Raw genomic sequence first — 26,526 nt, 5'->3', positions numbered from 1 at the left:
TTTTTTTCATAATATATATTTATTTCATATATTAGTAGTTTTTCATTACTTTTTCTTCATTATAGTGTATTTGTAATGTTTTGTACAGTAATGGTTAAATTTTTTTTACAAAAGATATAAAATCTACACTTGTAAATGTTACATAAAATAGTCATTATAAAAATCATTATGACAGGAAATATTTATAAGTTCACTGTGACTGTGAGCCAATTCTTATTTTAAAAAACCAGATATAAAAACAGTTTATATATAATTAAAACACGTCATTTTTTAAAATCAAAATATATTTATTTTTATATAAATGCTTTATGTAACTTATATTTAATTTTAATAAATTTTATATATAATAAATTTATTTTATACTTAAGCAGTGTACATAACAGAATTTTACTTCAATAAATAGATGCTAACTATTTTTTTTATTTTAATTAAAGATTTAATAGTAGATTCAGCATTTAAATGACAATCTTTAAAAATTTAATAGTTTTATTTAAAAAAATGAGAATATAAAATTCTAAAACACAAATACTCTATTCAAAGAAAGTAACATACAATAATTTTAAATTCTATAACAAAATGTGACATCATCAATTTGTTACAAAACATAAAAACAAAAATTACATTAGACTTATTGAACTCTATTATATGTACAGTATATATATAATATAAACAGTTTTTAACTTTATTTTTTCAAGATGAGACATATCAAATTACTTTCCATAGGTTAGATGATGTTAATTAAGTATTATATAATATATAGTTATATATTTGAAAAATTTTGAAAATTAAAGTTACATTTCTTCATATTGGGCTTTTGATAGTTGTAAAGAAGTGTATTTTCAACTTGGATTGTAAAAATTCTTTTAAAAAGTTATTGTTTTTATGAGAAAGAACTAGTTTAATATTAAATTGGTTGATTATTCTTATAATATTGACTATTTATATGTTTAAAAATATTAGTCAACATATCTAAAATTATTCATATTTATATAAAGTATAGTAATACCCTGAGCTTACGCGATAGGTGGGACCGAGCGATAACCACGTAAGTTGGGATATAATTTCGCAATTTGTGTAAAATCCAAGTCGGATGTATGTAAGCTAATAAATGTTCTCGTTAATCTTATCTCGTCTTTTGATTCGTTCATGGTTACAAGAAATTACCACATAGAATCTTTCAAGTCTCCATAGAAATAACAAACACAGAAATAAATAACACAGAATAAATTGTAGCTATGTGTCGATTCTGCACGACACATCCGAACATGTAAGCTGAACAATAGTGTGGGGGGAGTGAGTAATCAAGAGCTGCGTGGCGTTCAAACAAAAGACAAATCAACGAGATTTGAAAATCGCGTAACTCCGGGATAGCGTAAGTCGAGGTACTACTGTAGTTGTATATTTATTAATTAAATAAGTTTGGAATTAGGAATCATTCATTTAGTAATTATTCTGGCAAGTTTTATAATGATACTTATATCTACAGAGATATTTAAATTTTTAGTAATTATATGTAATGTAGTAAAGTATTGAAATATTTTTTTAAAACTAACAAATTTAAAACAAAAAGTCTTAGTATGCAAATAATAGAAATATTTCATAGTAAAGTAATATAGAATGTACATTAAAAATATTTTAACATTTCTCATTAGTTCCTTAAAAGAGATTGATTGATCATATGTTTTTTTTCAATACAGGTAACCCCCGTATAACATGGCACTTCTATAGCACAGGTTCACTCTAACACGGTTCGGTAATTGGGTAAAACCCTCATACAACATGAAATGTAATAAAGGGTGGTTTTTCTTTTATACCTCCACGTAACTCCGAGCGAGCATTCTAATTGTTTTCGTGGCTACTTTGAATGCTCTTTCAACAAATAATCCATTTAATGGTTAAATTTTACAATTGGGACATTTCTTTTGCCTCTAAAAGCTCATTTTACAATTATAGATTCCTCCATCATGATACTATCAATAGTGCAGACACCGCCTTCTTTCTTTCACCGTCGTTCCTAAATGCCTACAAACAGCAGCGCACTCCCGTTGCAGAGCGACCGCTATTAATGAATGCACTCAAAAACTGTTATCAGTTGATGATGCTCATGCTGAGATCATTATATAGAATGAATAATTCTCTGATAAAATATTTACTTAAATAATAAATATTTTACCTATATAAAATAATAAGTATTTTACCTATGAAAAAAATGAATAATAAATCCAATTTAAATACGGATTTAACAGCATGTTTTTTAATTTTTGGAACCTAATCCCCTTTTCGCACTAGTTCTTTGTTTCGTATAACACGAATTTGCATAACACAGCAATTTTTTGGAATGTAACTCCCGTGTTATACAGGGATTACCTGTATGTATAAATGAATTATGAATATTTTTAATATTAAATAGATACTTGAAAGAACAATTCTATTTTCTGATGTTAAACTAATATATTTAAAATAAATTTTTAACAATATTACACAAACATGCAAATATTATATTGTTAAAAATTTCTTAACCATTGAATGTGATTTGTTTCCAATTTCAACTACAGGTAGTAAAAAAAAAAACAAAGGTATATTGTATATTGGTTCCATCCCAAACTTAGCTGAACTTTCACAGGTACTATGAAAGCTATTCAAATCCTATAATATAACTATCCCAATTATACCCATCTTGCTCTCTGCAGATTACTCTGTAATGACGGATTCCTATGATCTTATGGAGAAATCAAGTGCGTGTCAAGTACCTCACAAAAACACCCAAACAAATTTATCGGTCACTTGTTTAGTACAAAACAATGTACCGTATCGACTCAACTAATAAAGGAATTTGATTGAAAACTTGCCATATGTCTTTGGAATAAAACACAATACTAGTGTTTACTACGCCAGTATAATATATTTTTTACACTTAGATTTAACAAACTTAAATCAGAAAATAAAAAAGTGTTCCATATTTAAGTTGCAGTAATGACTGTCTAGATAAAGGAAGATGAAAATAAGGAAATGACAAACTAAATTTCGAGTTGGTCTAGGACAGTGTTTCCCAAACTTTTTAGGCCATGCCCCACTTTAACATTTCTAAAATCATCATGTCCCCCCATACATAATTTTAGTTATAAAATTTATTTTTGTTCTTTTTAGTAATATGAATGATAATTTTAAAGCGATTTCTTACAACTGTTATCAAAACAAAGAAACGAACTTTTAATAAATAAAAAAATAATAGATTTTAAAAATTTACTTTAATGTGATTTGTGGACTTGATGCTTTTTACACAGCGATTTTATATCTGGTTCAAGCTTAGTTAGCTTAAGTCTCAAATCTCCACGTTGTGTTATATCCAGACGATTTCTTTTTTTAATCAACAAATCACTCACAGCACTAAAGCCACATTCAGCTAGATATGAAGATGGAAACGGTAATAAGAGTTTTCTTGCACATTTTGTGGTATTGGGGTATTTAGCCTCTGTTTCATCGCAAAGCCATGCCATCGCACCTTTAATATTAAATAGAGTTATTACAGATTCGTCACTTTGCAACTCCGCGAGTTCTTCTTGATATTGCAGATTGGATATATCAGCTAAATCCACCAAAACTGGTTGCACCATCCATGTCGGAAAATTCATTTCTTTTAAATCAGCAAATCTCTCTTTAAAATCCGTAATTAAAATTTTTAAATGATTAACAATTTCAAGTATTGCGGAGTCAGAAACATCACACTTGTTAAGCCAATGAAACTGTTCAAAATTTTTGTTGCTGACGTGTTTTTGATTTAATTCTAAATTCTTAATAAAACCAAATATTTTTGCTTTGGCATCAACCAGTGTTTTGTTTGGTCCTTGCAGTTGCTTGTTTAACAAATTTAGCTTCTCAAAGATATCGGCTAAATAACTTACATATGCTTTGCCATTTGTTGTCAACAATAATTTCATTTCAGGCTTATCAATTAAAAACTTTTCAAGCGAATCGAACAACTCAATAAATCGTTTCAAACAATTCCCTTTTGAAAGCCACCTTACTTCAGTGTGTAGTAACAATCGTACGTGGTCTTCATTTTGTTCCTCACAAAATAGCTTAAATAAGCGCTCGGTTTTAGCGCTGGCTTTTATTGAGTTAATGCATTTGATAACTGCATTGAGTACTTCATTGAGAATAGGAGACACGTTTTTAGCCACCAAGTTTTCTTTATGGATAACACAGTGAATAAGTATCATTTCTGGATTATCAGCTTTCATCAATTGTAAACAACCATTTTTTTTGCCCATCATATTGGGGGCACCATCGGCAGCACACGAAATAACATTCTTCATGGGGATCTCATTGTCATCCAAGTAGCATTTGAATATGTTGTAAATGTCTCTCGATTTGGTAGTGCTTTCTAATTGTTTACAAAAAAGCATTTCTTCTGCAAACTGTCCACGTTCAATATACCTGACATAAGTGATAAGAACGGCCTCACTGTCTCTTAGGGTTGACTCGTCCATCTGCACAGAGAAATTTCTGGTTTTTAGTTTCGATACGAGTTGTTTCTCAATGTCTTCGCCCATCTCGTCGATCCTTCGGCTGACAGTATTGTTACTGAGAGGCATCGCTTTTACATCCTCGTCATCTTTTTCTAGAACAGTTTTCATAAAAGCAGAAATTGAGGGCTTTATAAGATTCTCCCCTATTGTGTGGCTTTTCCCTGATTTAGCAATTAACAATGAAATTTGGTAACTAGCCTCTTGAATACGACTATTTGTTACATTTCTAGACGTGAAGATTGAAGTAATTGTCGTCCTTTTCTCGAACTTTTCCTTTAATGTTTTGAAGAAACTTAAATCTGAATTAATATAGTCCTTGTGTTTGGCCTTCAAATGTGCTTCAAGCCGACCCAATTTCATAGATTCGTTTGTCAAACATTGCTGGCATATCAAGCAAAACGGCATCCTCTCATTGTGAACTGCTGGTATAAATCCATATTTTAGATATTCCTCTGAATATTGACGAACTTTCTTTTTTGTTGTTCCACTCATTTTTTATGGGCTAAAAAAATAATAAAATTTTGTAAAAATAATTCAATGTGACAGAGTAAACGTAAATTTAGAAAAAATTGTTTTTGTGTAGATATAACACATTTTGCCGCAAGTGATACTTGGGATAAACGCAAGCCCTGAAGATTCCAGCAGACCAGATTGCAAGATTTTAATACTTCTGGACTCCTTTATCAAAGACACTGCTATTAGAGATATCTAAACTAACTGTGAACCACCGGAAAGGGGGGGGTAGGTCTCCCGATCCGGCAACAGGTTGTTAAACCCTTTCACGGTCAGGATGGGTGAAAGGAGTCTTTTTCCCGCAGTAACGGCCTTTAATGTTTTGGGTCGAGTGGCGGAGGGAGGAGTGCGTCGGTGAGACGACAGGCGATATACGAGTAAACGAGGAGGCCAGATGTAACATAAGAAAAATTAACAATTTATTAAAGCAAGTTTCGGGTAGTACATCATCTAGTTCGCGTCCCTAAAACGTGGAGAGACCGAGAGAGAGCTTACAATAATTGGTTCCATACCTCTTGATCTGTTATCCACTGAGGAAAATTATCCACTCTTTGAATTAGGAAAATTCACTGGTCAAAAATTCACTGGTTAGGAAAGTTCACTGATTAGGAGAGTTCACTGGTTAAATATTTGAATCGATGATTAGGAAAGTTCACTGGTTAAAAAGGACACTATTTTTAAAGTTATCGGCTGGAACGACCCCCGAGAAGGGGAAGGAAGGGGTTTTTATAAGATCGGCGTGGGAGAATGGTCACGTGATTGATTGTTGTGAGGTAAAAGGTACGCCGATGGGTCAGAGTTGTTCCCGGGACCATGCTAACTATCAACTTTGGAGTTGGAATGCGGGATTAGTTTCAAATTGAACGGATGTTTATGTCGAACATAAACGGAAAGTTTTTTTTCCGTTAGGTTTCACTTTAAGTTAAAGGAAAATTTAATTAGATTTTAGGCAAATACGGGACAATTAATCGGCAAAATAATCGGTAAAAATTCCGAATCTCACAAACAAAAAAAGCACAATTAATTAGTTTTTAAATATTATCAATAGTTTTACAGTTTAAAAACTTATATAAAAGCTAAATGGTTAAAAAATAAACATAAATTATTCAATACGTAAAAATTATATTTCTACAACATGTATTAATTCATTTAATCATATAATTGACAGACAATTATGACATATAGGTGTTAAAAATATTAGAGTTAAATTTTTAAAAAAAAATTGTGCAAAAACGTTGTTACTTAGCGACTTTAAAAGATACAAGATTTCTGCGACAAGAGATACAGCAAAGGGAAACGCTGAAAAGTTCACTTGCGGACTCTAATAACATAGTTTAGGTTTTGATACCATCTTAAAAATGCTTATTAATAATTTAAGTCCTCTATTTAGAAAATTTTCTTTTTCATATTATTTGTCACCTAAAGCGTTGCATTAAAAAAGCTCATAGCGAAGGGAAGAAATTATGTCATGTCAATTCTCAAATAGCCCCCCTCCAACCATCAAATTGCCCCCCTGTGGGGCGTACGCCCCACTTTGGGAAACACTGGTCTAGGAGGAACATGGATAAAAGTACAGTCAAACCCCCCTATAACGCGGTAGATACGTTCCACTTTATAAGAATTTCACGTTGTAGGAATCCTTAAATACATGAGCCAATCAGCCCAGCATGGACTACGGCTGTTTGAAAAGTTTTCTTCAATAAAATTAATCAATTCTAGACTAATTTGACTCAACATTTCCAAAACACATGTAATTTTTTGGGAATAATTCGTATAAACTATGCAATAAACAAAAAATAATAGGATTACTTACTGAGTGTGCACCGTTTGATGATGCCATTGCTTAAACTTGTTTTTGTTACAGAGCAGCGCACCAAATGGTGTGCGCGTTTTCTGATAAGTTATTTTTCTGTGAAAAATTCGTTGAACTTTGGAGACATCATTAATACAAATAATTTTTATGGCTGTTGAATAAGAAATGTTTTTTTCACAAAAAATGTATAAAATTACAGTACTGTATTAGACTTACAGTACCTAATTTATATACTGTACAGATGATAGTAAACTCAAATTACCCTCCCAAACTCTCTGTAGCGTGTAAGTAGTTTGGCTGCTTGTCCACTATTGTCCAGATTCAACCAATCCTGTCACGACACAAGTCGGTGATGACATTTTACTGCATTTTACGAGTCTCTTTTAGCAATTTTTTCGCCATGATAGAGATTTCGCCATAATGTAATTCAAACATTTTTTCGCCATGATGAATTCACATTATAGGGGGGCCAACTGTATTATGCAGAGAAAGTAACTCATTAAAATACTAATAAAATAAAAGCTAATCAAAATAACCAATATGTATAAGGAATTATGGGAATCCAAATCTTATTTGGGCTCCCAAAATTCCTTGTACATATTGGTTTTTTTGATTAGGCGTTATTTTACTAGTATTTTAATGAGTTACTTTCTCTACATAATACTTTTAGTATTATGTAGAGAAAAATGAAGACTAACTTTTAGTATTGTGTATTGATGGTGGTGCTTGAGTTAGTATACAATAGATAACCTAGATTATTAAGCAAAAGGACAAACCTTACAAAGTGCTTTGAAAATTTGTTGAGAAGAAAAGGAGCTACTGTTGACCATACAGGTAGACAATAGTCAACCAAGGATAAAAATTAGTGAAGAAGAGAGATCTCAATACTGGCATAATGAAATTAAGTTACTGTAATGCCACAAAATTACTCTTCTGAAAGCTAAATTTTAATATACACACCACTCCACACCAGGATATATGTACAAAAGACACAGAATTAACTTCTGGTGCATATAATACAAAAAATGAACACTGCACAAATGTTTGATATTGATAAAGTAATAAAATTTAGCAACAGATAAAGAACCAACTTCCAATGTGTATAATACAGAAAATGAAGAATACACAAACATTTTCCAACTCCTTCTGAGTTATTCAGGTGTGATTGAACTGTTATCTGATGTAACATTATCGGAACTAATGCCTATTTGTAAAAATTTTAAAAATAATGTAATTCAAACGATTGTTCAAAAATTTCACATTAAATTTATATTTTCGAATGGTTGTTCAAATTACATTGTTTTAAAATTTTTATAAATAGACATTAGTTTCGATAACATTCCATCAAGTAACCATTCAGTTTCACCTGAAGAAGAACTTGGAAGGAGATGGAAAATGTTTGTGTAGTCTTCATTTTCTATATTATACACTGGAAATTGGTTCTTTGTCTGTTGCTAAATTTTATTACTTTATCAATATGATGATTATAAAAGTAAACCAAATAATCGTTGTAATTAATCTGGCTATTTTTTGCTACTATTAATAAATAAAACATTAAGTAATTTGGTATTAGAGGTAGATGTTTAGGTACTATCTCTTATTGAAATTGAAATTTAATTATAATAATTTTAATATTTATTAAATAATTTAGAACAGTCTGGAAGAAAAGAATCAGCCCAGAACCTCCTCTTACTGTGCGGTGTGCTGCCAGTTACATTACCCAGATCTTTGAGCAATTCTTCACTTCCAGACATTTAAATCTTGATATAACCATTCACAATTACTCATGGCAACAAATGGAGACAAACCTACTCCCATGCTATGTATACTCCTCCACTATGACACTTTGGCACTTCAGCCAGCTATTGCTTTACGAGAGTGGTGTATACATATATATAAACATATTCTGGGTAGTGTAACTGGCATCACACCACATGGTAAGAGGAGGCTGTGGGTTTGAATCCTGTTCAGGGCTAATTCCTTTTTCCTTTCTTCCAGACTGTTATAAATTATTTAATAAATATTAAAATTACAGTGGTACCTCAGATTACGAATGCCCCAGCATACGAAATTTTCAGGATACGACATGAAATTCGAACATATTTTTGCTCCACGATACGAACAAAAACTCACCATACGACGTTACATTAGTTTGCATTTTTCATTTGTTTTTCTTACTATAGTTATTTTTTAAATGTATTACTTGGCTTTAATTTGAGTATGTTTTTCGCATTGGAACGAATTATTTGGTTTTACATGTAATCGTATGGGAAAAGATGATCCACCTTACGACATTTTCATGATACGATCTCAGTTTCGGAACGGATTAATTTCGTATCCTGAGGTACCACTGTATTATAATTATTAATTTCAATAAGAGGTAGTACTCAAACATTGATCTCTAATATCAAATTACTGAATATCTAATCATTAATAGCAGAAAACATAGCCTGATTAATTACAGTGATCATTTACTTTAGTATTGATGCATTGGGCTTTGGGATATATATATGCAAAGTTACTGCATGAATGAATATAATTAATTTTCTACCTGTTAATGTAAAAAAGTATAAAAATATGGACTTTTTAATAATGAATTTGTCTAAAGTCACTTTCCAGAACATCTTTATTTGTAAAAATAGTAATTTCTATTCGATGTAATTAACTAACTATTTAAAAATAGTTTTCTCTTGGAAAGTGAATAATAATAGCTTTGTATGAATATCATATTACTGTATTTTTAATATCTTGTGTCTTTTATGTTGAAAAGCTTTTAAGTTATAAGTAATAACTGACTTTAAAATTTGTTAAAATTTCAGCCATGGCCGATGGTTTCACCCAAATATCAGTGGTGTGGAAGCTGAGAGATTATTAATGGAAAGAGGATTTGACGGAAGTTTTCTCGCAAGACCAAGTAAATCAAATCCTGGAGATTTTACTCTTTCTGTTAGGTAAGGATTTGTATTTTACAAGTAATCTATTTGCATTTAAAATGGTTTACTGTTTATCCGAAATGGAAAAATGGTACATTTATCAGATACCATGTTTTCAAACTATCAATCTTTAGAAATAAAAAAAAAGTGTGTTGTAAATTGATCCAACTCAATTAGAATTTATCCAGAATTTTGATGAATTCAAATAACAAATTTTCTAGTTTCTATATTTGTTCAGAAACATGCAATTCTTTCTGTTTGTTACAAAGTTAATTTTGAATTTTTGATAATTTTTATAATTACTTAATTTTTGTAATGGATTTCAAACGTTTTGTAGTTTATTGTATGAATTTTGTGATTCTGTACAATATTTTTGTAATTTAGTAATAAAAATTCAAAATTAATTTTGTAAAAAAGTTTGTAGTATTGGATTTTTCCAAAAGATAGCATATTGTTATATGTTTTCAATAATATTGTCTTTTAATTTGACCAAATTAGCAACTATTAAAACTGTTTAGCCTGTCTGGTTTAGTTAATTTCCAAAAGTTTGATTTGAATTTATGCATTTAACAATGTTGTTTTTTTGTGTGTTTAGTAATTTGCATGTAATTTAATAAATTAAATTTTTTCTTAGAATTTATGAAATCATTATAAAAAAATTCAGAATTAATTTCATATTAGTATTTTTACTTTTAGGAGGAACGGAGAAGTCACACACATAAAAATTCAGAATACAGGGGATTTTTATGATTTATATGGAGGTGAAAAATTTGCAACATTAGCTGAATTGGTGCAGCATTATATGGAGAAACAAGCACAATTAAGAGAGAAAAATGGGGAAATTATTGAATTAAAATATCCATTGATGTGTGCTGATCCAACTACAGAAAGGTATATACTATTGAAATTTGCTAATTAATTTATAGTCTTTTATAATTATAGAAATAAAATTTATTTCTTTTATAATAGAAATTTCATAATTGAATTTCTATTATATACTTACGAGGGTTGTTAGATATCTTATGACATTTTGTGAAGTACAGTGATAGAAACATGTGACCGCTATCTAGTCTGTATGTACACAATCTCTGATCATTGTGTTTTATAGTTGCATAGCAGTCAAGTTTAAACTTATCTTCCTCATTCTGTACAAAGCAAAAATCAATGATTGAATGTTTAGCATTAGAAGGTTGCATTCCTGTCTGAATTCATAAATATTTGCAAACCATTTATGATGATGGATGTATAGATGTAAAGAACATTTAGACATGGACCATAAATCCAAAAGGTGCAATAGAGATGAAATGTATGTTCAGTGCACATAGACCAAGATGACCAATTTTAGTAATTTATGAGGAAAAGCTTGTTGATGATCTGATTTGACAAAATTGCCAAATTAAGCAAAGGAAAATTGTTATCCAACTACTCATTAGTTAAGAGGGAAACACATTAGCCAGTCTTTGAATCACAGAAAAATTTGCAGTAGATGGATACTGAGATAGTTGACAGATGACATGAAAGAACATAGAAAGAGAGTAGTTTACATGAAGAATCTGGCAGAGAGCAAAACATTCAGTTCAGTGAAATATTATGAAACCTTACAAGCACTTAAGAAATTTATTCACAGAGTAAGTCAGAAGGAATTCTTTTTACCATTTTTGGAGTCCTCATATTTGCCCTTATGGTTTTAGGGGAATACATCGGTGCTATAGCAGTCAACGTAGAAAGATCTAATTTAGGTTGCAAATCTGGACTTTTTGTGCTCTTTATGGCTGCAATAATAGGAGGTATCAGTTGTGAATAATTTTGGTTAGGAATAGGTATAAACTTTGGCCCTTTTCTTGAATCAAATAACTTAAAATTGTTAGTAGCTGACAAAGACAAATGTTTTGTTCTATGCAGAAACAAAGATTTCCTCAACAGAGCTAACGAGTTCCTCGAACATTCCAGATCAATAGTACTAAAACAAGATCCTACTTCCACTGTGTTAAGAAAAGTGCACAAAGTTATTGCATTACCAGGAATTGTAGAATCTTTAGCTGGTCCTCTCAATCCTCCATCGAACGTCACATGCCCCAGATTATTTTTTGAGGCCAAAACCCATAAACCGTCATGGCCACTAAGACCATTGGTCAACAAACGTTCCCATCCCACATATCATCTTGAAGCTGTGCTAGTAAAACATATCACATCCTTAATCCCACATTCTGAGCTTGTAACTACAGCCTTCACCGAAGCCATCTTACAAAAATTACGAAACCTCCCCTCTAGTTCCTACCGATTTTACAAAATAGATGTTATTTCTTTATATCCTTCTGTTCCATATTTCGAGGCCATCATGCTGGCAAATACCTTATTCCTCAATTCTAGTTACCCAGCATCTCACGTTTTACACCTACGTGAACTTCTTCGCCTTATTACTCAAAATAATTATTTCCAATTTAATGGAAAAATATATAAACAAACACAAGGAGTACCTATGGGGTCCCCATTATCTTCTATTCTAGCTGAACTGGTCATGAGAAATATAGAACATCGGGTTTTCAATGCCCCTTTAACAATCCAATATCCTCTCATGTATCTATGGTACGTCAATGTTGTGTTAATTGCATGGGATAGTTCCAAGGAGGACTTGCTTCAATTTACTCAAGTATTAGCCTCTATTTATCCTACAATTAATTTTACTGTTGAAGAACAAGAAAACAATAGAATATCTTTCCTGGACTTAGATATACATACATCTCCGGAGCTTATATTTTCTGTCCATCATCAAAATAATAATGCTCCACAAATCATTCCGGCCGCCGCCTACCAACCACCACATTACAAAAACTCTGCTATATCTTTGCTAATATGTAGGGCTTACCTTCTCCCTTCTACTCGGGTGCTAGTAGAAAATGAATTATCCATTGTTCAATCTACCATGTTAAAAGCAGGTTACTCACATTCAAAATTCATTTTTCTAAAAAGTCGTGTAAAAAACAGATTATTTCCACAATCTTTTCTTTCCAATAAAGAAAACTTAAAAATAGCGCACCCTCCAATACCCTACTTAGGCCCTATCTCCTTAAAAATTGCACATCTTTTTAGAAGTAATGGTTATATTCTACCAATTACACCGCATCCAAATCTAAGAAGACTGCTATGTAATGATAGGGATAAGTACCAGTTGAATGAAAAATCCGGTATCTACCAAATCCTGCTAAAGCACACACTAACTGGAGAAGAGATTAGTTATGTAAGAGCTACTGCTAGAAAATAAGTTCACGCATCCATGAACATCAAGAAGACATCAAAAGTAACAGGCCAGTTACAGAATTAGCAAAGAAAGTACTCGACCACAACTACCAGCCTCTATGGAACGAAATAAAATTACTAAAATGCTGCAATGAACAAAAAGAGCTATTTATTTAGGAGACACTCTACATTTCTACTATCATACCATGCAACTCCCCAACTTTTGAGCTCCCACAAATTTGGATAACAGCTTTCAAACAACTCAACCCAAAAAAAAAATAATCCTTTGTTGCTCATATGCTTATTTTGCCTTGGTGCACATAAATGCATGAACTATGCTCTTTTACAGACATTTCTCACTTTAATATTTATTTATCATCATTTCTATGCGCTATGACGTAAGAACCTTTAAATAATATTTGAAAACCATAATCAGCTGAACCGTCAGAAGTATCGTTCGAAATATTTGATATTGAAATTTAAAAAACTGTCGGAATCTCATTCGGAAAGCTTAAACTATCGAATTCTATGTACCACCTGAAGATGGTAGTTTTACACTATTGAAAGTGCTAGTGGATAAAACCTTTCTCCAAAAGTCAGATAAATTTCCATAACCAGAACTCCACTCCTGTAATGCCACTGCATGTAAGTGTTCTAATAATAGTATATGTCGGCGTAAAGTGCAAACTTATTAAATAATTCATAATATATGTTGATCATTCATTTTATAAAAAAAAAAGTTATGCATCATCATTTATAGAGTATGAGATGCAAAAACGAAATGACGATACTGATGACTTGAAGAATTATGGTGCACTGTACATAAGCAAACAATGGACGAAACAATCAGAAAATAAGGCGCCATTTAGATTGAAATGCCATAACTGTGGCAAAATAGGCCATAAGGCAAGAGAATGCTGGAACAGAAACAAGCAAAAACCCCATAGAGCTATGACTACAAGCCTAACAACAAGAAAACAGGAGTTATATAATGCTAATATTATGGCAAATGAAGGGAAAGAAAATCTTAAATGGTGTCTAGACTCAGGTGCTTCATCACACATGTGCAATGATAAAAGAAGATTTTCTAACATTGAAACATCCCACATAAGTGAATTAAACTTGGCCAACTGATCACCACTTCCTTTGATTTCCATTGTAGATGTAATAATTGAAACAAAGGGAGGATTTCAAGCCAAATTAGAGAACACACTCCTTGTATCAGAACTAATTACCAACCTACTGTCACTTGGGATGATAACTGATTGTGGATTCAGTGTATTATTCCAAAAGAATCAAGCAACTATTATGGATCTGAAAACCAAAAGCATATACATGCGAGCATTTAAAGAAGGAGGGCCTATACTATATGAAAGAAAGGCAGGAAGAATCTAAACTCTCTCGAACAAATGTTAATGAAATGAAAATGTGGCACAAACGTTTAGGTCACTTAAATGAAAGGGACATATGCCACATGACCAACAACCTAAAGGTTAAAAGACTTAATATAGGATGAAAAGAACTTGACCCCTGTGAGATCTGCATAAGAGGGAAACAAACCAGGTTACCATTTTCTAAGCAAAACGAAAAGAGGTGCAGAGAAATATTAGAACTGATTCATACCAACATTTGTGGGTCAGTGAGAACCAAATCATTGAGTGGATTGAAATATTTTATCAAGTTTATTGATCATTCTAAATGGTGTGAAATATATTTCATGAAAAACAAAAATGAAACCCTCAAGAAATTCAAAACATACTTAGCCTTTGTAGAAAATAAAACAGGAAGAAAGATAAAGGCAACAAGAAGTGACAATGGAACCAAGTATACTAATAGAAAATTTCAGAACTTCCTGAAACATAAAGGGATTAGGCATGAGAGAACAGCTTGCTACACACCACAACAGACCAGCATTGCAGAGAGAAGAAATAGAAGTAGTGGAAATGGGGAGATGCATGCTATTCCAGGCAGGATTGAGAGAGTGCTTTTGATCAGAGGCTGTATACACCATATTATATATTAGAAATAGATGTCCATCAAAGAGCCTGGAAGGCAACATACCCTTTAAATTATGGACGGATTGGTAGAATACCAACAATCAAATATTTTAGGACATTCAGTCAAATGGCATTTGCACTAGGAAAGAAACCAGGTAAAGGAAAACTTTATGAGAAATTCACATATTTATAGACTACTCTTGTGAAACAAAAGCATATCATCTGTGGAATACAAAGACAAAAAGAGTTATAACAAGCAGAGATGTCAAATTTATCAACGAATTCCCAAACAACTCAAGGGACAATATCAAAATGACTGAAGATGACAGATCCCATGGAAGAGAAAGACTTGATAATAAAGAAGTGGAATTGGATATCCTTGAACCTACTAAGGAAAAGTTACAATCTGAAGAAAATACTTCATCCGAAAATGAAATGAATGAAAGTGAAAACGAGCAGAATAATGAATTGATAAGAGCAAGTGGAAGGCCATGAATTGCTCGAACAGGACAGGGAGACCCAGAAAAGAGTATAGAATGAAAACCATAGAAGAATTTGCCACAATTGGTGAAAAGATAGTCAAAGACAATGAAGAACCTTTTAACATATAAAGAAGCCATGGAATCGAATGACTCAGTCAGATGGTGGGCTGCCATGGAAGAAGAAATGGAATCTCTAAGAAAACATAAGGCATGGAACTTAATGGAACTGCCAGAAGGGCAACAACTATCAAATCAAGTGGGTCTACAAAGTTAAGGAAAACATCACTGACAGAACAATATGAATAGAATATATGGATACTAAATAGAATATATGGATACCCTTCTTACAGCGCGTAACTTATTGACCGCACTTTTTTCACGCGGCGTCTCACAGAATCCATTTTTTTTTCTAAAATTGTAAAATTATTGGCTTCGCTTCAAAAATTATAATTACATCTTTGTTTTCACAATTTTCTCTACTTTCGAACAGTGTAAAATATTTTTATATTGGCACAAATGCTTTATTTGCATCGAATTTAATGTAATTTGATACGAAAAACGCAAAAAATAAACATATCAAATTTCAACTCGCTGTAATTTATCTCCTGTTTCACAAATTGCCAACAGGTTTGTTTGTAAATGGGGAAGAAATATTACACTTTCAAGTGAAGTGAGTAGAATTTTCTCACTACTGCGAGAAAATTTGTCATCAGACCCTGCGTTACCCCCTACCGCGAAAGTCAATAAACGTTAATTGTTTTATGACTCTATTTTCAACACTTCTCTTCTGAGTTGTAAATCGACTAATTGACAAAGTTTTTACTTTATTTTACTCATAAAAATGTTTTTTTCAATATTTAACAGATAGTTTTCTTAGATCTTTACATATTAATTTTATTTTCAATTTTTAATGTGATATAGTCGTGTGTTAGGCTTAAATCGATCACCTAATATAAAAATGGACATCGCTCAAAATATTACAGAATCCATCAAAATTTCTTGCTGATAGTTTAGATATAAATGTTTTCTGTGCATGAAATGAAGCAACCAAAAAAATACAGGGTGGACCATCAAAAATTCGGCAATTTACGACATGATGTCGAAGGCGTAAATTTTTTTATTTATAACTAAAAATATTCTCGAAATTTAATCAAAAAAATGCATTTGCATCAATACCTAAATGAAATAGTTATGCAAGAAACAAAAATTGTACAATTAGCGCAATTTGTTTTAGCGTAATTAATTTTTAAAATTTTTGTCGCTGTTATTTATCGCGTGGACAAACGCGATTTCTCGCAGAGTATAAGACTTCGCTGAGTGTAATAATAAATTCTGATATCTCGCTTTAAAATCGGGCTAGAATCGCCCATTTTCATTATTTTTGCCGCAAATGTCTCACAGTTTACGATTATTAAATGTAATAAAAATTTTAAATTTTTTAGGAAAAGAGTAAAAATTTAAAAATCTGTAAACGTTCTGTTTAATTTGAAACATTTGTTAGCTAGACACATCTGTTTTCTTTTAAACAAAACAAACTTCAGCTCTCTATCTAGAGCGGGGGAGAAGTTATTGCCATAATTCACACTACTTCTCAAATTACTTAGCAGGGAGAGGAGTCAATTGTCATCGTCAAGCAATGCCGCAAAGTTTATCAATATACTGTATATTTCTGCTTCAAATAGTAAATATTTGACACTTTTTATATATTTTTTCTACACTTTATGCAATAATACACTATAATAAGTTATCAGATAATTTTTTTTTTTGGGATTACCCAACATCCGGAAGTAATAAGTTTCCCGGTTAATTTTTTAGCTGGAAGCTTGTGTTAAAAAGTCTTCTTATCTAAGTAAAGTCAAATAACATGCAAACTAGTAAAAATACGCTCTAAAATATAGAATATAGCAATTTTTTAACGTTTGTTTACATTCTGACTTTGATCACGTGGATTGGTTCTTCGCGGGAAAATCCAGACAAGATGGCTCTGAAAACACTCTCATTCGTTAAAAGTTGATTCTGTCATAATATAAATTACCAATTAGAGCGTAATAAGCGTAGAAATAAAGATTTTAATGCCAATTAACAGCAAGAACATCTTCCATACACTTACTATAGGGAGGTGGAGTTTCCCGGGAATATTTATTGCTAGATAGTTTTAAAAATATATTTACATGCCTGAATATTGTCGAATTGCCTAATTTAATGTCAAAAACGTTAAATTAGTTGTTTAGAGCTAAAAAACGATTTAAAAAGCGAATTTATTGTGATTGTTTACATTTTACTTCGAAGGTTGGAGGCGGGACTTTTCGCGGCAATTTTTCCTTTCACAAGTCTGTGATTAGTTACAGTAATGTCAACAAAGACAGAAGATACCCAATAAAACTTTAGAAGGAGTTTCCCTTTGATTGTTTTCAACCAACTGTTTGATTTACTGTAAATGGCAGAGGAGTCTAATTACCGAAATATTTATGGCCCAGGGGTGGTGACCAAACACGTATTGGCTTAAACAAAGTCAATCGACCTACAAAAGAGCGAATCGAAGCTGCGATCGCTGAAAAACTAGAATATAATACAGATGCGCACAATGGTCGCGATCAACAATAGAGATTCTCGCAATCGCGTTTTTCTGGGGAATTTTTTCTGCAGAAGGGTCGCAGGGCTTCTGTGAGACGCCGGCATTTTTTTGTAATTTTTTTTCCCGAGAAAAGTTGGCGCGCAATAAGAAAATTATTTATTGCATTTTTTGCAGCTGAAAAAAATTGGAGAACTTGAATTTTTTGAAAAATTTCGAAAAAAATGCCGCTGAAAAAACTGACGCAGGGCATCTGACAGACGTCTGGGGATCTTCGAAGGGCTAAGAGCAACACTTCTGACATCCTCACAAAACCACTTGGGACCGAATCTTTCCTGCTTCACTGTGGACACCAGTGAAGAAATCACTAAGTAAAGATAGTCTCTTCAAGAGGGGGGATTGTTAGGGAATACTAAACTAAAGCAAATGTCGATATCGCAAACTGTGTATGAACTGGCAACACTCATGCAAGACCATTTGAAACAAGAAGAGACCTGTTTTCAGTTGTGCACCAAGTTATGGATGGGTGAACAAGTGCATGTATAGTTTCAGATTAGAATAAAGTTTAATTCTAAGTTAAAGAACTGCCTCATCATTATTCTAACAATCACTTTTAAGGTAATAAAAATATCTATAATTTTTAATATCTGTGACTCGTTTTTAATTGATTAATCCAAATACAAGAGTTCAAGTTATGAGAGATTTTCAGGAATGAGTTAAACTTATAAGTTAGAGTTAGACTGTATTCTTGGCAAAGTTTCAGTTGTTAGGTCAACATGTTTCAAGAACATTTTTTGCATTGGTATAAAATTAATCTTTTAGTTGAAATTATTGTGAGAAAGCAAGAATATAAAATATTTCAAAACCAGTTTATGTATATCTATTTTAATTAAATTTCACTATATAGATGGCATCTTAATTAATGGAAAGATGACAAAATAGATTTTTAAGTTTAACAAATAGAATAAGACAAATCTATTTCTCTAAATTATTTTCTCAAAAAGAAGTTTCTAAATATTATTAGTTTTTAGATATATTAATAATGGAAAACAAAACATAGGTTATAAAATATACATAAACTATAGATAGATTTTTGTGTATATTAAAATAATTATATAGTTTATCTGTTGGTTATATTTCATGTTTTTTTAAATATTGTACAATTTACTTAAATATTGTTATAATTTAATTGTACATTGATGAAAATCATATCAATATGTACGTTTTGTTAATTAAATTTATTTCAGATAGCATTAACATAAATAAATTATCTAGCATTTAACGACAAGTTTAAAGCAACAATTCATAAGTATAAATTATTTTATGAATTTTATCAAATAACTTTTTCATTTATATTTATAAATGACCAATTACTTATAAATCATTGAATATTTTATTTAGGTGGTTTCATGGGCATTTATCTGGAAAAGATGCTGAAAGATTAGTATTAGAAAAAGGGAAAAATGGTAGTTTTTTAGTGAGAGAAAGTCTTAGTAAACCTGGAGACTTTGTCCTTTCAGTAAGAACAGATGATAAAGTTACTCATGTAATGATTCGATGTCAAGTAAGGTCTATTATTTTTCATTTTTCTATGTTTTTAATAGAAATGAACTTCTAAAATACTTCAGAAATTTAGAATAAATTTAATTTGTTTAATTAGGATGGAAAATATGATGTAGGTGGTGGAGAGAGATTTGATAGTCTTGCAGATTTGGTAGAACATTATAAAAAGAATCCAATGGTGGAAACAACAGGAACTGTTGTACATTTGAAACAACCATTTAATGCAACTCGAGTAACAGCTTCTACTATTGATAAAAGAGTAAGAGAATTATCTAAAGATAATGAACATAGTAGTGGAAAAGCTGGATTTTGGGAAGAATTTGAGGTAATATTTTTACAAATTATGTGAATTTAGTTTTTCAATTTGATATTTATAAATGATGTAATTCTATTCAGAAATTTATTGTATTAAATTGAGAAACATCTATCTTCTATTTAATATTTCGAATCTAATGAATAACTTTTGAAACTAACTAGTCTTGAATAGATTGTAATTAAATATGAGTGTGATTATAACCTGAATATTTGAATATAATTCAAAATTTGCATTTTATATGTTAAAATTAAGACTTCTTTATTTCTCAGTATATGAGAAGTTATTTGATGTAAAATTGAGGTACATTTCCAGAATTTATCAATATTTAGAACAAGAAAAGATAAAAGTAGGAAGAAAATTTTTAATCTAAAATACACCATTATTTTAATAAAGCATCATTATTTTAAGTTTAATATTTTTATATAAAGTTTAAAATACACTCATTGCCGTAAAAATTAGCACACTAAGAAGTGTTTTTGCTGCAAAATTTTGCATGCAGATAAGTCTCAAGCAGATATGGAAATGAGTAGAATTATAATTTCATTGCATAATGCTATCAGAAAGTGTTAAATTGTCTCTCTTGGCCTATAAAAAAAAGTGTGCAAAGGCATCCTGGCTGTAGTTTACCTGTTGCAGAGGGATGCTGTATCACTACATGTTACAATTGAAGACCATATGAACAACTAGCCAAGTTTGAGAGAGGAATCCTTCCTCTCTCAAGAGTTTGCTCTCTCCTCTGAGTTTGAGAAAAGAATCCTTCCTCTCTCAAACTCAGTTAACTCCTTTTTGGTGTGCTAATCTTTATAGTAATGAGTGTATTTTGTTAATAACTATAAACAAAAAGCCACTAAATGATATTTTGATAATGATAAATTTATCATTAATATTATGTATTCATTTAATGTTGAGTGAAAAATGAATTAAAAGCAAAAGAAAAAAATTCTAGTAGATTGAGTAAAAGAACTTTTAAAACTTAAAATATTTTAATATTTAAAATTAATATATACTGAAAATGACAATAATATGACTAAAATTATAAAATATTCTAAGAATATGAAAGAATTATTTATTTTGGTATCATAAAATTCTTGTATTGCAATATATCAGACTAAATAAATAAATAAAAAATATTAATAAAATTTACTATCAATGCTACAAAAATATGGAAGAAACTAATTTTGATATAAAATCAGTCCAATTATTTAAATTAGGAGAGCGAAAAATAATGTAAAATTTGTTTTTAACTTATATCATTTGAAAACCATTCTATACAAGGTGATGATAATCATTACTGTTAATTTAAAATGAATAAGTAAAGTGTAACTGTTAAAACAACTACAAAATTCATAAATAACATAACATTCTAACAATTAGTAATGCTATTCAAATAATTCAAAATAAATATATTTTTATTGTACTTTAATTTAATGTTTTATTTTATTTATTTTTTGTTTGTTAGTGTAAGTATTATTGTTTTTGTTTCTTGTAGTTTCAGGGTTTATTTTGGAAATGTTCTTACTTGTCTTGCTGGACATTATATGTAGCAACTGTAATAGATGAATAAATTTAACAAACTGTCTGGTAAAATTTTAGCACAGTCAAATAAAAACAAATAGAAATGAAAACTATAATTTATTTTTATTGTTTATAAAAGCTACTATTTTAAGTACATATTACTGTAAATAAATTTTTATACAGTATTATGTATTTAAATCTAGTGTAGTTGTTAGATAAAATTTTAAATTATCCACTATTTATCTTGTATTAAGAATACAGCTTTAGTAACAACTTATTAATTTTTAAATAGTATCTGCAACAACAAGAGTGTAAGCATTTATACAGTAGAAAAGAAGGACAAAAACCAGAAAATAGAGCAAAAAATCGTTATAAAAATATACTTCCATGTAAGTAAAATCAGTTTAAAAATTTTTTAATTTTAAACTTCATATATATAAAAGTAGTATAATATATTAAATTAATAATTTGTTATTTGAAGTCAAGCTGTTTAAAAATCTAATTTGTAAACACTTCCATCTCCTTTAATCAGAAAATTTTGATTTTGAACAAATTGTATTATATTGTATTTAATTTATAAAAATACATTTTTTGTTTTTCTTGGATTAAGTGAATGTTGTCCTTATATTTTTATTCTGAAGAATTATTTTGCTAATTGATTTGAATACTCCATATTATAGATTATTTGTGATTTATTCTACATAGATTATATAAAAAAGTTTTGAGATATATACGATATAAAAATGAATTGCACAGTGGCCTGCATTTCTGTATTATAAAAAATTTTAAGAAAGAATTCAAAATCTACTCCAATAACATCTTTTCATTCTTAAAAAAATAAACTTACAAAAATATCATATCTAATTAGTAATAATAGATACAGTGGCTTAGTAATAAATAATGTTGGCATAATTAGTCAACTTGTACTATGAAGATACTCTGCTTTTAGTTTAAAATAACATTAAGCAAACCTTGTGTTTTTAATGTTTTATAAAATTGATCAATCAGACTGCAATATTCATGCAAACCTTTATTTTTTAGTTTTCTTCTTTTAATTAATAAAACCAGAATTGCTAAATTTAATAAAAATGGTTAAGTGCACATTTTCTTGTCAATAAATTACCTAGGAGTAGTATTTTTGCATTTGTTTACTTTTTCTGAATCACAGTTGTTCTTGCTAGTTCAATGCCATTTGCTAGAGAGTAATGCATGTACTGTACACTGGATTTTCTGGGACAGACCAATATGTCTTTCTGGTTTACTCATTGTTATACAATGATTAGGCTTTATCTATATTGCTATTTGCCCTGTTGTGTATCCTGGCTATTAGCAATGTTTTCTAGTAGTAACAATGTTTTGTATACAGTGGTACCTCAGGATACGAAATTAATCCGTTCCGAAACTGAGATCGTATCATGAAAATGTCGTAAGGTGGATCATCTTTTCCCATACAATTACATGTAAAACCAAATAATTCATTCCAATGCGAAAAACATACTCAAATTAAAGCCAAGTAATACATTTAAAAAAATAACTGTAGTAAGAAAAACAAATGAAAAATGCGAACTAATGTAACGTCGTATGGTGAGTTTTTGTTCGTATCGTGGAGCAAAAATATGTTCGAATTTCATGTCGTATCCTGAAAATTTCGTATGCTGGGGCGTTCGCAACCTGAGGTACCACTGTATTCTTGAAAAAAATTTTAATATTTTTGTACACAGATGGTATAGTTGTAGCTTGAGGCATGTACTTAGTGCAGTTTGTATGAGACTGTGTCTAATCCTGGAGTATAGTTCACTTTCATGCAATTTCAAAATGCAATTTGACTTGTTATCAGTATATATTTTATAATTATGCATTTTTTTTAATTTTTAGTTTATTATTCAATAATAATATGTCTATAAAAGTTAACTATAAGAAGAAATAATTAAATTAACAAAAATAAAATTATAATGAAATTATTTTGAAATTTTATGATTATCATCATAAAACAGCAACCGCACACCGGGTTGTATATCAGAATATGACCTACTCAAACCTATAACTGGTGCGTACAGAGTATAATCTTCCAAAACGAACGCTTTCTTAAGAAAACATTTGTTTTGGAAGATTACACTCTGTACACACCAGTTATAGGTTCAAGTAAGTCATATTTTGATTATCATCATTTTTTTTTATTTGTTGAACATTGACTTTTCATATATTTTTTCTGATGATGACTAAGAATTTTGCTTGTTGTCTCTTAAATCTATCTTAACACAATTATGTTATTGACATCTTTTTTTACATTATTTACATTATTGACAGTAAGATGTATTTTGGGTCTTTTTGACCTCCCTTCAGTTGCATTTTTCTGTATTATTGGTTGTTGGGCTTCAATTTGAAAAAATTATAGACCTAAAAATTCCCATTGTTGTCTGTTCATCCATCTTTCCTTAATCTTAAAAACTGAGTTAGATAGATGAAAGATGAGACCAGATATGGAAACCTTAGGAGTAGAGGCCTCAATTAACTATAAACGAATTTCCAAGGCAAACCAGAAGTCATGTTATTTCAGTTCAAAAATTTTCTGCTGAAAGTTGTTTGATAGATGACTGGCATGACTATTGTTAAAGGAAAAGTATGATACTGTATACAGGGGCAAACCATTACTAATTTGGGGTGAAGAGTTATATTTTTAAGTTAAATAAATTAAAAATAAGATTAAAAATTGCAACCCAGCATTGTGATGATGTCACAATAAATAAATGCTTGTTTTATATTTTATATTTTTATTTCTTCTCCAACATAATAAATCCTTGAAAAAGTTAATTTTTCAAAGGGATTTATTATATTGTTATATTGTTGTAGGCTGCTACTGAATCTAAGAGTTCTTGTCTTTCTTGTATTTAAGCTTCCAGCAGAATTGTTGTGTGCATAAAAATTTTTTATAAATTATAAAATTAATTGTAAAATTGGCATTATCATCATTAATTTTAAGATTTATTAAAAATATAAGTTTAAAAATTTGATGAAATAGTTTCTCAATAATGAAAATACATCAATTCACAATATGTTTTTTTTTGTAGAAATTGTTAGTGTTGGTTACTATAGCTCAGTGTTCCGCAACCTTTTTCTACTCGCGGCACACCCATGACTCAACACGGCACACCAAAATGTTATTCCCCTCAAAAACTTATGATATGATACTATTAATAGAATTACATAATGCAACTAACCTGTTATTATTGTTATTAAACAGATACCAACACCTGTGAGCAAATTTTCTTTACCTATAATTTATTAGAATACATAAAAATGGGTGGCTTGTAATAAAGAATAAACAAACATCATCTTATTTCATCAGTGTTGCGGCACAGAATGAAATACATACAAAAGATAACATATAAGAAATACAACAACAAACATACATACATAAGAACATACATACATAAGAAACACAATAACTGTGATAAAAATATATAAATAAAATTTGAAATTAACAGAATATGTAAAAGTTCACATCACACCTTTCACCATGTGACGGCACATCAGTGTGCCGCATCTCGCTTTATCTTAAAACTTGCCTCGGGCCAGCACTGGTAATAGGACTAATTAGTGACTGATAATGTGTATATTTAAAATAGTAACGATTCAAAAATTAATTTTGTAATTAGAAATGTACGATATATTTTCACATTTCGACGCCGTATTTGAAACAGTTCTTCAGACCAAACACACTTCTCTGCTTGTCTAATTACATAGGCTAATTGATATTTCGTTTTCGAGTTTTACTGCGATTTTTAACGACTATTTTACCACTAAGTATAATATACATTGTCTTAAAACATATAAACAAAGCTATTAGCGTCAGTGAATGTTTGTATATAACAGTTTCCCATTACAAATATGATGCTAGTGTACGAGTATGTTTATAACACATAGCATCTTATTTAGTTATTAAAATAATTTTTGAATCGTTATTATTTTTAATCTGCACGTCATAATCACTTAAGACTGTGTTATTTTATGTTTAAATATAACGTTATTTATATTATGAGACTTAAGGATAATGCCGAATCTTCAGCATTTCGTATCAATTAGGTTGCTTCACAATACAAAAAGGAAAAATATAGCTATTTTTCTGGAACATATTCTATATGTACTCCTACGTCTTTTAGTGACGTCTCTCAAAAAAATAAATAAAAAGAAAAAATGTGTGGTATATAATTATTTATAACAAGAGTTTACTTACATTGTGAATTTCATCAAATAAACGTAAATCTAACTAAATCTGAAGCATAAATTCAAGTAACCCGACATACTGTAAATACTTAACGTCCGAAACCTGAAGAACAGAACAGAAAGTGATGGCCCGTAATGAGTCATTAGCAGCAAGAGAAAATTTTAGCCAATCGTAGGCCGCGAGAATAAACTTTAATGAATAAATAGGTTTTATAGTCCAATCACAATGGTCGAGAAAGTAATTGACTATTTTCACGTTCTGGTGATGTTCTTTCGGAAATAAGCAACCTGAATGCATTGTTGACTAATTACAATTCTAATTTAGAAAACAAGTTCAAGGATTTTCGGATACTGCTTCATTAAATTCGGCATTTTCATCTTATATAGATAATTAGAAATTCCACCGTCAAGAATGACGGAATACTTTTTATGGGAAAGTAGATTGAGGAATTGAGAAGAGTACAGATATGGGGCCGTTCGTAAATTACGTAAGGGCGATTTCGGCCATTCGAGCACACCACCCACCCCTGTGTAAGAAACCGTAATATTTTCTTTGATCCACCCTCCCCTTCCCTATCTTACGTAATATTTAGGCATGATTTTTAAGAAAGATTTTAACCAAAAAAAAGTTTTTATGAAACCCTAATAACCTTAAGTCCAAAATATAGACTGTAATTATTAATTAGCTAATTAATATGTACTATTATTTATAAAAGACTTTATGTGAACAAATTTTAAAATATAAAAATATAAAGAATTTGAATGAACAATTTATTTTAAGAACTTTATTTTTTTAATTATTAACAATCTTTTCATTATTATTATTAATATT

At 30.3% G+C, this 26,526-nt stretch overlaps 2 protein-coding genes across 2 annotated transcripts in view; one reads left to right on the top strand and one right to left on the bottom strand.

Moving 5' to 3' along the window:
- The window catches only part of LOC111640721 (tyrosine-protein phosphatase corkscrew-like), a 73,510-nt gene that overhangs the window by 23,882 nt on the left and 23,102 nt on the right, over positions 1 to 26,526 (top strand). The window contains exons 2-6 of the mRNA XM_023386759.1: positions 9,675 to 9,806; positions 10,485 to 10,679; positions 19,478 to 19,640; positions 19,737 to 19,964; positions 21,763 to 21,859. Coding sequence (XP_023242527.1) covers positions 9,675 to 9,806; positions 10,485 to 10,679; positions 19,478 to 19,640; positions 19,737 to 19,964; positions 21,763 to 21,859 — 815 coding nt within the window. The remainder of the gene's footprint in view (positions 1 to 9,674; positions 9,807 to 10,484; positions 10,680 to 19,477; positions 19,641 to 19,736; positions 19,965 to 21,762; positions 21,860 to 26,526) is intronic.
- Positions 3,165 to 6,146, bottom strand: LOC111640722 (SCAN domain-containing protein 3-like). The gene has a single exon (XM_023386760.1). The coding sequence runs from the start codon at positions 5,019 to 5,021 to the stop codon at positions 3,249 to 3,251; it is 1,773 nt and encodes a 590-aa protein (XP_023242528.1). The 5' UTR covers positions 5,022 to 6,146; the 3' UTR covers positions 3,165 to 3,248.

This window comes from Centruroides sculpturatus, unplaced genomic scaffold (genome assembly GCF_000671375.1).
Source record: "Centruroides sculpturatus isolate CEXI.00-Female unplaced genomic scaffold, Cexi_2.0 scaffold1341, whole genome shotgun sequence".
Taxonomy (NCBI): Eukaryota; Metazoa; Arthropoda; class Arachnida; order Scorpiones; family Buthidae; genus Centruroides; species Centruroides sculpturatus.
Note: the sequence above shows the minus strand (reverse complement) of the source record. Positions and strands in the feature narration are given on the sequence as shown.